The 12,596-nt window shown below is 27.6% G+C and overlaps 1 protein-coding gene across 1 annotated transcript in view; it reads right to left on the reverse strand.

Annotated features, from left to right (window-relative positions):
- Window positions 1-10,369: 10,369 nt before the first annotated feature.
- LOC105360408 (uncharacterized) overlaps window positions 10,370-12,596 on the reverse strand; it is a 28,888-nt gene continuing 26,661 nt past the window's right edge. The window contains exon 7 of the mRNA XM_011497303.1: window positions 10,370-12,596. This exon is cut by the window's right edge and continues 678 nt beyond it. Within this exon, the coding sequence (XP_011495605.1) occupies window positions 10,416-12,596 (2,181 nt within the window). The 3' untranslated portion in view covers window positions 10,370-10,415.

Genomic DNA, 12,596 nt, shown 5'->3' on the forward strand with positions numbered 1-12,596 from the left:
CAATGAATTTTCGTTTCAATTGAAACTTTAAATAAATAATGAAATATATATATATATATATATATATATATAGGGCATACACAAATGTTTTTATTATAAAAATATTATTAAAATCTCAATAAAATAATGTATTAATAATTTGTGATACATTAGTATCTACTAATTGTTTTTTAAATAATTATGAATTTAATTATCGGTCTTCTTATTAAATAAATAATAGCTAAATCAATAATAGTAATTATACTATATACTTTTAATATAAAATAACCTTCATCTATTTTAGTCATTAACTGCATAACTCATTCGTTACATTACACCAAATGTCCGACATCACGATACTTGACTAGAAAATGGAATATTAATTTTTCTAGATTATGTAATAAATACCGTCTAATGTATCAATTTGAAAATATTATTCATTATTTTTTTAATTAATATAACAAATAAATGCAGTTTTTATGACAAATAATATATCTATAAATATAACGTTGGCAATTTTAACTCTCTTTATCATCGTATAGTAGCACAACATATCATAAGAGCAATTATAAGCTACATTTGATTATGCTAATTTATATTTGTTATATAACAGTATAAATAATAAAGAATTAAATAATTACTTGGATAGAAAATTTAAAAGTGGAATGAGTATATAAAATACAAAATTACAAAGAATGAAACTCTTTAATGCAGGTGAATTAAGAGTATTGATATGAAATAAAATGTTCGTGTAAAATTAAGATTTTTCCTTTTACATTAACTCAACTTCAAGTTTAAATTTTCTAATATATACACGACAATTTATAACTTACAATATTAAATATATTTGCAAATATACTTCTTGTTCTTTCAGTATTAACCATTCCAATTTGTAACAATGTTTTTAATATTCTAATTGAAATTTTACGAAAATCAAGCTTTTTTATTTTATAAATAATATTACGCTTTCTAATTATAAATTGCATTTAAAAATGACGAAAATATTTGTAATATTTTATATTTTTTTTTTTAAAAGCCAATTATTTTATTACAGATGCACAAATTTGAAATAAGTGCATAATCATTTTCGACGATTTTCAATTTTATTTGGTTTTTAACGCTCAACGCTCAACAAATATGACGAAAAGTTTGACTACAAATACGAGGCAAAGTAAAGTTATGTAATTGGAAAAAATAGTTATAAAAAAATAGAAGGCGTTTATTGATCGATTCGCTTGGGAAATCTACTGAAATATACAATTGTAGTATACAAAGAAAAGAAAACGAAAATAATTACTTTAAATGTGTATCATCGATACGGATAAAAATTCATTTAAATTATTGATAAAAAAAGATCTTATTAGATAAATTATTTAATAAGCTGTAAGAAAACTTCACTTAATTAAACAAAAAAAACAAAAAAAAAGGACAAAGAAAAGGACAAAGAAAAGACATGTGTTCTAACTTTATGTACTTAATCATTACGCCCTTAATTCATTTCAATTAAATTCTAAATTAGAATTACAGTTTCCATATTAATTTTGATTGAGAAAGTGCACACTATGTTTATTATTTATTAGTCCCTTAAACTGTAAAATTATATTTTCAAAGTAGTGAAAAATTAACATGGCCGGTGATAAAAATATACAAAAAGGAAATTAAATTACAATTATAATGGAATAAGTACCAATTATATGTTTATGTTTATGTTTAGTATATAATAAATATGTTTTATATAATAAATATATAATAAATACCATATTGATGTTTAGTATATAATAAACTTGATTAAATTCATCCAAAAGCAATTTGTTTTTAAACTCTTCACGTATAAACGTATAACGTAGTTTATGAATATTTAATAACAAACTTTGTATTTACTTTGTTTCAATAATGTATTATTGATAAATCATAGAATAATTCATTACAAAATTATTTATTTTTTAAAAAACGAAGCTAACTTGCTCTTTTTAAGAGTATTATTTTGCGTGATGAACATTTTTAATTAGTTTTGTATATTTACTCAAGAAAATGTGTTTATATAAAAGATACGTAGCAGTCTTTGATGTATTTCAAAGTGCAATTATAATTGTAAAGATGTAATTTAAGAAATTTTTTTTAATTTTCTCCAAATATTTCAATGTTTTTTTTTTTAATAACACGATAAACTAGGAATATTGAAAATAAAAAATTCGTTAAATATTAAGAATATATGCATATATAGGCTTACTGAATTTATCTTTAAAATTAATAATTATAATATTCCGTATTCTTTATATATAAAATTATCTGTGTTTAATGTTGACAAATTGTTCAATATATATATATATATATATATATATATTTGTTTATATGAATAGAAAATTTTTATATCTTGTATTAATATTATGCAATATCGTATTTAGAATGGTTAATTAAGCTTTTTGAAATTGTAATCTTTTTAACGTAGAGTATATCGTAAGATTCTTAACGCGTACAAAATTTAAAACTTAATTTAATTAATAAGTTAATTAAAATAGAATTTAATTTGATAAATTACAAAACGAACTGTAAATAATTAAACAAATATTATTATCTATTAGATCCATTAGTAGGGTATAATTGAAATTAAATTGGAAATAAGTTATTTATTAAACTGAAATTATAGTATAATATTTGTGCAGAGTAAATAATTAGACATACTTCGTGGTACTGAATACATTCATAATTTAATAGAAACAAAAAAGAAAAAAAAAAAAAAAAAAAAAAAAAAAAAAAAAAAAAACAAAACAAAACAAAACAGAACAAAACAAAAATATGAACGCAATTAAAAATAATTTTTTAATTTGTTAAACTTTAAATAAAAAAAATTTATTCATATTCAAAAGTTAAAAAGTAATTTTGAATAATTTTATACTGTTGTGAATAGATTTAATAAAAATTGTGATTAATTTTATCGATTCAATACTGCTAAAGAGAAATATTATTGTTAAGGATGAGAAAGTCCATGCAGGGTTTCAAATAAAATATTATATTTTTCCTGTTCGAGTAGGCTTGGAATTTATTGTTTATTGCACGATCGTTCGTCGATCGCTTTGTAAATAAAATGTACATAATTATATATATACCGTTGTTAAATATTCATACACTTCTGTCTTTCGCTTTCGTTTGTCTTATTTTTCCTATAAAAATAATGATCGTCGGTGTCGTGACTGTACAGTATTAATTGTGCTTACGCGGAGTACATATTCCCTTTACTATTTACAAAATTCTTAAAAAATCGAGAAAGGGTTTTCGATTTTCTACTTAATCGACGGCAGAAATTTCGACACGCAAATCATTAACATGTGTACATTCGTATAAGCGTCTTCGAAAAAAAATTAGTAATCGGACACCTCTACATCGGAAAATATGCAAATGCTATCGAAATAGCCTAATTTTGCTTTCATTCAATAACAATTCGAGTACCAATTTTTGCATCTCACTTTCGATAATAGTAATCGGAAGATTTCAAATTCAACAAATTTCATCCAGAAGGCCACAAAGTGCGAGCAAAGCGAAAAAAAGTAATAAAAATTGGCTTTCACAAGTTCGAAACGTTAAATAGAATACGTTACAATTATTATTACTTAAGTAAATCCTTTATTCTCATAGTCTCTTGATTTAATTTTGAAGGCCCTTTCGATTTCGCAAAGCTGCTATTCCGTTTATAAAGGCTTTCACAAGCATCCGATGTGTTCCTCTTCTTATTTATTCTATCTTACCTTAATATATTTTTTATAGTTTCACGAACGTAAACGCATTGTTTTTATCTTGATTTGTACAATTCTTATGAACTCGACAACGACAATGAAATGAACATCATTTTTTTAATCTCGTTGAAACCACTAATATTTTGTACGTCCATTGCGATTAGGAAAACGTCACGTCTATGGAGCTTAAAACATTTTTTTTTCTTTCATCTTCTTCATCATCGTCTTCTTCTTCTTCTTCTTCTTCTTCTTCTTCTTCTTCTTCTTCTTCTTCTTCTTCTTCTTCTTCTTCTTCTTCTTCTTCTTCTTCTTCTTCTTCTTCTTCTTCTTCTTCTTCTTCTTCTTCTTCTTCTTCTTCTTCTTCTTCTTCTTCTTCTTCTTCTTCTTCTTCTTCTTCTTCTTCTTCTTCTTCTTCTTCTTCTTCTTCTTCTTCTTCTTCTTCTTCTTCTTCTTCTTCTTCTTCTTCTTCTTCTTCTTCTTCTTCTTCTTCTTCTTCTTCTTCTTCTTCTTCTTCTTCTTCTTCTTCTTCTTCTTCTTCTTCTTCTTCTTCTTCTTCTTCTTCTTCTTCTTCTTCTTCTTCTTCTTCTTCTTCTTCTTCTTCTTCTTCTTCTTCTTCTTCTTCTTCTTCTTCTTCTTCTTCTTCTTCTTCTTCTTCTTCTTCTTCTTCTTCTTCTTCTTCTTCTTCTTCTTCTTCTTCTTCTTCTTCTTCTTCTTCTTCTTCTTCTTCTTCTTCTTCTTCTTCTTCTTCTTCTTCTTCTTCTTCTTCTTCTTATTCTTATTCTTCTTCTTCTCTTTATAGGATTGCGACGATTATCTCGGCTGAGATATATTTAACAGACCTAGTAACATCAAATAAGAAACTTTTTCACGAGTCAAGCAACAGTCAAACAGCATTTTTATTAAAGTATAATTTTTTTTTTTCTCTTAAAACTTAAGGTATTGAGTCTCACAGTGTGAAACTGACAAAAAAAAATCACAAACAATGTACATTTTTCACTCATAATTAAACATAAATTAAGGTACAATTTTTTATTATATTTTTTTTTTTTAATCAAAGGTCATTAAATATAAGTTATAATAAATATAACCTCAGACTTAAAAATTATCAGACTTTCACTTGCGAAGACTAATCATAAGTATAGTAGAAATGTTTAAAAACTAACAGATAAGGATTTATAAACTAAAAGCTAATTTAATGGAGAGAGCAGGAACAACTAGTATTTCTTGCTTTCGCGTCTCTTTGTTTGTTTGTTTGTTTGTTTGTTTGTTTGTTTGTGTTTGTTTGTTTGTTTGTTTTTGTTGTTGTTGTTGTTGTTGTTGTTGTTGTTGTTGTTGTTGTTGTGTTTGTTTTTGTACGAAATGAACGCAGTAAATATATTTACACAATTTTAAGATTTCATATGTATTATTTTGTTATTTTCCTTTAATCTTTTTATTACAAAAAGTGCTCGTTTCCGGATGAGCCTTCGCTTTCTTGTCCCTGATAATGGATCACGTATTTGGCAATTTGACAGCTCAAACTATCGAACAACAGCAAACTAGCATCTTTAGCATCTAGGTATTAATTAATTAATATCAATCACTTTTTCACGAATATTGAACAGAAAAATGGAATTCAACAATCACAGGTTAGAGATCATGCATCAGGGAAGTAATATTTAGAAATGAAATTGTATCACAGATGTAAAGAAAAAAACATATATATATAGAATGAATTCGAGCTGAGGTAATGACGTTATGCAGTCGAAATATGTATTAGCGTCTCGTTCACCATTGATTCTTCATCTCCTTCATAACTTTTAATTGTCTATATCCTAGGAGAGAACAACGGATACAGTTACTTTTTTTTTTTTTTTTTTTTTTTCCATCAGCCTTTTAACGTACTCTAGTTACTATGTATTTTTCATTTTCCATTTTTTTTCTTGTTACGCTTCGAAGGTAAAAAAAAACAGAAAACATCTCATTAATCGAAGTATCACATAAGTTGGTTGTCAACTCGTCGACTTTAGGTATTTGTTCGAGCTTTATTCGTTATTCTTAGATAACTTGCTGATGTTGCTGCTTTTGATTGGCACATATGATAATAAATTCTATGTTTGTGTATGGGAACGGTAACATAAACGTCGTTATTAGCGATACTGTGAATGGCTCCTAGGGATACTTAGCGTTTTTAACTCTTCATTCTTCTCACGTAGCGTCTTACAGACACTGCATTCTCCATAACATTTTAATAAAATTTAGATAATAATTCGCTTGAACAAATTTAGAGTATTTAGTTTTAGAAAGGAAATTCTAATCTCCGCTGATAATGTAGTTAATATTTCTAATGTCAATATGAATGGTATTGTAGAATGTAGAAAATGAAGAGAGAAAAAATGAAAAATAAATAAAAGGATGCAAAGTTGATTCAGTGTCTGACAAGCGCATCATCGCAATTAGTTGTTAACAACAAACATGGAGACAGACGATATTATTATATTTCAGGGGCAATACTTCGTTCTAGCGACTAAGGTTGATTTTATTCGTTTATCTATTTACTTAATGCACACTTTTTCAAACTGATTATTATCGTCTTTATTCCATTTCATTTTACGACACTTTTTCTTTTTCATTTTTGTTTTTGTTTTTGTGTTTTCTTCTTATTGTTTTTAATTATGATTAAACATATGATGATTATTTGTACAACCTCCAGGTCGACATATTAATTGAACACTTGGATTGCCTTGCTTCGCAAATCCTCACCGTTGACTAGTTTCTCTCTACCTTAAGTTTATAATGTCAATTTCATTATTTTTATTTAATTATTTATTTAATTCTGTCATTTTGATTTCGCGCCGAGCGAACAATTATCAGTCACTGCATAGTTTTATTTTTTTTTTTTTTTTTTTTTTGTACTCCGCTTACACGCACAAATACAATTTAATTAACATTATGCACAAAATGCAGATAACTGTTACCGTTGGGTTCAACCTTTTTTTCATCTTTTTTTTTTTCTTGTTAACATCTCTATTTTCTACTTAGCAAGCAGTTTCATGATGACATTATTATACTTCTAGCAGGTAGCTCGTCTTTCTAGACTTTCGTTTCAATCACCTGACAGTGATGTTATTAATATTTGGGCTTGATCGAAATGGGGCTGGAGGCATTTTGAAGTTTTATATTGCAGACGCGCATTTCTGTAACAGATAAACATAAAACGATTAAGACTTTTCACAATTTTCTGCTATTCATTTAAATTAAGTCAATCATTTTTACAAATCATTTTTACAAAATTACACATCAAAGAACAAACATTATTTTTGTGAATTTTATCAGCATTATTCGCTTCAATCAATATTGAAACTGCCTACGATATTATTATAATACAAAGCGAAAACAAAGAAGAAAAAAAGAAGAATGAATTTGATTTAAAAGGTCAAAATTAACGTTTTCCATTCAATATATAAGATATAAGTTCTGATTCATAATTCAGAAAATTTCTTGAATCACGTTATTTAATTATTTATTTACATTATATTTTTAATTAAAATTTAAATAAATATCTTTTTAAATATTTATAGAATAGAGAATTTATAAATTATATAACATAATAATATTACTATAAAAAAAACAGGAGATATAATATTGGTAATCGTAACAAAAATAAATATATACAAACTGGCATATCATTAACTTAAGATTATGTTTTCATTGAGTAATAATAATAATAATAATAATCTATTATCATGCCATATACAAAGCTGTATTGATGCACATATATTGATGAGTTAATAGAAAATCTATATGAGTATAGTTATATATAAGTCTACCTGAATACTTGTTTTCTATGTATAAGGGTATTGGTTTCAAGATATTTATAGCAAGTTGACTCGTTAAAGTATTTTCTTGCTAAAATTTAATCTTATGAGATCGTGGCCAAACGTATAAAAAAAAAAACATGTAATCGGTCATTTTGAGAGAATTATTTTATTTAACTCATGAAATTCATTAACGTAATTAAATATTATATCGATTTATGTATGTTTAGATTCTAAAAATATAAAAAAATTCTGCTCATATTTAATCAATTTTTTAAATTCATCTAATGAAATATATAATATGCATTATCTATTTATACCAAATAAATTAACTAAGATTCGATGTTTATTTTAAATAGAAATATTAAGATTCGATGAAATTGGTTCCGGCAACAGAAATGGCTCTAGTGATTCCAAAAAATCGGTAATTCTTTTCTAATTTTTCAAGAGCTTAGAAATTCAGAAAAAATTAAAATAGTTGTGTGAAAGTTATATGAGAATTTTTGTAAATATTCAGTACCTTCGTATTTGATAAGACGTAATTTGAAAACTACTTTTTTTATATCTTTTCTCTTATTTATTTGAAAGTGTTAAAAAAAATTTTAAATTGAATTATTTTTAATTGGTCTAAGAAATTTAAGGAAATAGGTCATTTTTACATTTGTATAAGATTTGCAATTTTGCCCTAAAATCGATTGAATAAAAAAAAAAAAAAAAAAAAAAAAAAAAACTATCGATCAACCATTGATAATTTTATTATAAAATATAATTGTCCGGTTAAAACAAAATTCAAATTCAAATTAAAAATATATTTTTCACTGATAAAGTTTTATATTATATTTTAAACATTTTTTATTAAAATTGAAATTATTTATTATTCGATACTAAATTCCATCTTAAATAAAAAAATATTTAGTTTTGACAATATTCAATGCTCTTATTTTATTAAATTTGAATCTAAATTATTTCATTATTATATATTTATAATATTGTACCACGTATATTTTTTTACACTTTTGATGGTTATTTAGATGTTTGAAAGAATTAAAATTTTTTTCATAAATATTTGAACTGAATATTATTATATTATTGTATATTATCATATATTATAATATTATATTATATTGAAAGCATATTAAATACATGTTGTTATACTAAGACATAAGTACAAGACTAAGACATACAACATATGTTATATTTAAGAAAAAACAATAATCCTGAAATACAATAATAAACAGTTTATAAAAAAAATGGGCAAAACATTTGAAAAAATTTTAATAATTCTTATCCAAAAATTTGCACGTATGAATTATAATTGTTCGCATTAAAATTAAATGGAAACTAATTAATATAATAGATATATATATATTGCGGTAAAAATAAACTTACTTGAATGCAATTGACTGATGTATCCACTGATGTATTTGCATACGAAATGATTTCATCCATTCGTCAAATAAGTAAAAATTAAATCCAAAACTTATTTCCATCGAGCTACAATAAACAATTTCCCATTTTTTCATAAATTATTCCCTGTCAATAAAAAAAAAAAAAATAAAAACACATGCTTAGAAAAACTTTGAAGCACATAAATTTTGTTTAAAATATTTAGATTTTAAAAACTTTTTTTTATTTACACAATATAAATGAATATTGTAAAGTGTATAGAGTTATAAAAATGAAAAAGGAATGAAAACGTATTTTTTTTTTTTTATTTAAATCAAACGCGAACAAACAGGTATGAAAGATTATCAATTTATTCAGTTTGTTAAGTTCAAAACATTATTTAAATTCTCGAATCACAGTTGAATTAAAAGTAATTTACTAACCACAAACATTCTTTATCCATGTCTTATTTGACGTAAGGGCAGCACCTATAAACATTAAAAATTAAAATAATTAATACAATTACCCATAATTTAGAAGATATGGGAAAAATTCTTTCTATCATCTGCCATTATAAATTTGAGCAATTTTTCTTTCTAACCCCACTCGGAATATATTGAATTGAGTAACCAGTATTTTTCACGATTCCTATTAAAATTCAAATAGAGTTTATATTAACTTTTTTGGAAATATGAACAGCGCTTACTTACAATAAAATACTGCTATAAAAAAATTAATAAATAATTTTATTTTTATTATTGAAAGTTAATAAATATTATAAAATATTGACGTAATAATAAGTATATATATACATATATATATATATATATAAAAGAAGAAAAAAATATTAACGATTTTAGCAATTAGCTTGACCTTTGATGCCTAAATTAATGTAAATTGTGAGCATATGTTAAAAACATATTATTATAATCCTTATTTATCATTGCTGTTACTTTTTTGAAATGACGAAAGAAAAATTGCTCATTTTCCTCTCTTATAAATGTAATTCTATTAGAGACCATTCTCAAATTTTTATTGATCTCACCTCATTCTAAACGTGTTGTTACGTTCTCCGTAGGTACTCGAGTTTCGTGTGAATCATTTCATTAATACAGTTCGCACCAAATAAATATAAAATAGCATTTTCACTTAATTTGGACATATAATTTAAAATGCGAATAAAAAAGACAAGATAAAACAAATAGAAAAAAAACAATGAAAGGATTTTTAAAAGGAAAATTCATCTTCATCAGTCGTTCAGCTATATCACCTCGGTATAAACATCTTCACAGCTACGAACTTCTTGCCATTTTTTTTTTTTTTTTTTTTTTTTTTTTTTTTTTTTTTTTTTTTTTTTTTTTTTACTCTATATTTTACATATTTACAACAAAACAATAGCAATGATCTTCTATGATGCTATATATATATACATACATATACATATATATGTATATATATATACAGATATATTCTTGTTAAACACTGCACAACCCGCAAGAACTTAACTCATCTTTATCTTTGATCATCGATTGTTCCTCTTCCTCTTGCGCTTACCGGACGGATTCCATTCGGGATCAATCTCGGGATATACGTAATTTACCGTAGGAACAGTTCTCCTGGAACTTCTCGTCTGCTTAAGTCCACAACCGTTCGATTTTTTAGATTTCTTTGGGACACTAACACCGCTGTTTTCCACCTCTTCGTCCGTTGAGCCTAATCTCTTCTTACCATTGGCTTTCTTCGAAAAGCAATTTGGAACGTTCTGATTGTTTGTCTTGTTATTCATCGTTCTTTCTTTACAATTATTTTTATTTGGTTTAGCTGCTGCGGAAGTCATTTCAATGACGTTACCGTGGTCATGGTCGGGCGAATTATTTGGCACTTCCACATCAGCAATGGACATCATCAGCGTTCCTGGATAAGCTGCCGTTACATCTTCATTTTTATGTGGCGATGACGCGGACTGATTGGTGAAATTCATCGACATCATCCTCTGAGCCTTCAATCTTTTCTTTAGCGGTAGCTTGCTGTCAACGTGCTTGAACCTACGAACGATCTCTTTCTCCTCTTCCGCAACAATTTGTTCTTGCTGTGGCTTCTGATGCTTACCATCTATCAAGCCTTTCTCTAAGCTACACAGTAATTCATCATCGTAGAGCTTGGCCAACATGGCCGACGCCTCTATTTTTTTGCTAATCCTTTTCTCTTGGACGGCTGAATGCGTTTGTACTGATTGAATTGCGTGAGTCGCTGGAAGATAATATGGTAGCTGGCGGCAGTAAGCGCAACTGACGCATGCACAACCAGTTGACGGATGATGAATGTTTGGGTAGGTGCAGAAGCTGCCAGGAGGTGGAATGGCATATCCCGCATAATGCAATTCGTAACCTTGAGATTGATTCGGGTGCTTTGACTCCTCGTGAGCCAACGCATTGGACTTGACATCTATGTAATCCGGGTCTGGCTTGATAATTCGACCGCGCGAAACGACATCGTCGGGCTCGTGCTTCATTATCATCATCTGCTGGCAACATTTTGTGTCTTCGGTCTCGATCAACTTATTGCCATCTTCGTCGTCGCTATTGTAATTACCATTGCTCCCATTCATATTATCGACTGCTGCTTTGTTGATGATGTATAGATTACTGTTGGGCGATTTCTGTAAAAGCATAACCGTCTCACCGTTAAGTATGACGTTGGCGTTGTCGTTGCTTTCCAAATTATTCTGTATCGATTCATCGAGAATATAAGACAGTAAATCGGACGACGCGTCGTGACTTTGCTTTTGTTTATTTACAGTGCTGGTGACAAGTTCGGTGGAGGAAACTTCAACTTGAAGAGCAACCTTATCGAGAGCGTCCTCGGGATACATGCCAATTATTCGATTAATCATCATGTTATTGTCGTCGTCCTTTTGCTTTTGCTGTAAGCTCGAATAAGGTTTAACTTTCAGCTCCATTTTCTTATTCGTTGATAATTGTTGCTGGGCCGAAACACTAGCTAGCAATGTCAGGCCATCGATCTCGGAATCTTGGATGCTGTAGAATCCATTTGACGTGGCCGAGTGTACCGAATTCTCGGTTTGAATCCTCTTAATGTTGTTAAATACATCGCCATTCTCTTTCGTCTGAATGCTACTCGTTCGCGTATCCGTTGGATTAGATTTCGGCTTGGATGCATCGTTATTACCATTGTCATTCTCCTTTTCGTTCAATTTCTCTTCAATGCTGCTGTCACTTTCATTAATTTTCGGCAAACCAATTTTCTCTGTCGTTAATGGCTGTACTTTTTGTTCACTTGAATAATAATTTTTGTCTTTAATAATCTTTGCCGAGTCGACGGGCTTACTTTCTAATATCTTCTGTAACTTAATATTTTCAGCAACCGAAGTAGCAGCAGTGAAATTTACATCAGATTTTTTAGTCGCCGCACGGCTTTCTCTCGATAAATCCGTTATTTTTCCTTCGTCCGATGAATCGGCGACTTCTTTCAGAGCTTCGACATTCGATACCGTACTGTCTGCCGGCTGTTTTTTAATCGACGGTACATTAATATCGCGCAAGGCACTGACTTTACCTTTTTCCTCGTCGAATTTCACGACATTTGACGAAGAAACGACGAGAGAATTAGAACGTTCAATTACTGCCGTTGAATAATCGTAAAAATTCGATTGGTCATTATTGCTAGTTACTTGTGTGACGCT

This window comes from Ceratosolen solmsi, unplaced genomic scaffold (genome assembly GCF_000503995.2).
Source record: "Ceratosolen solmsi marchali unplaced genomic scaffold, CerSol_1.0 scaffold13, whole genome shotgun sequence".
Lineage (NCBI taxonomy): Eukaryota > Metazoa > Arthropoda > Insecta > Hymenoptera > Agaonidae > Ceratosolen > Ceratosolen solmsi.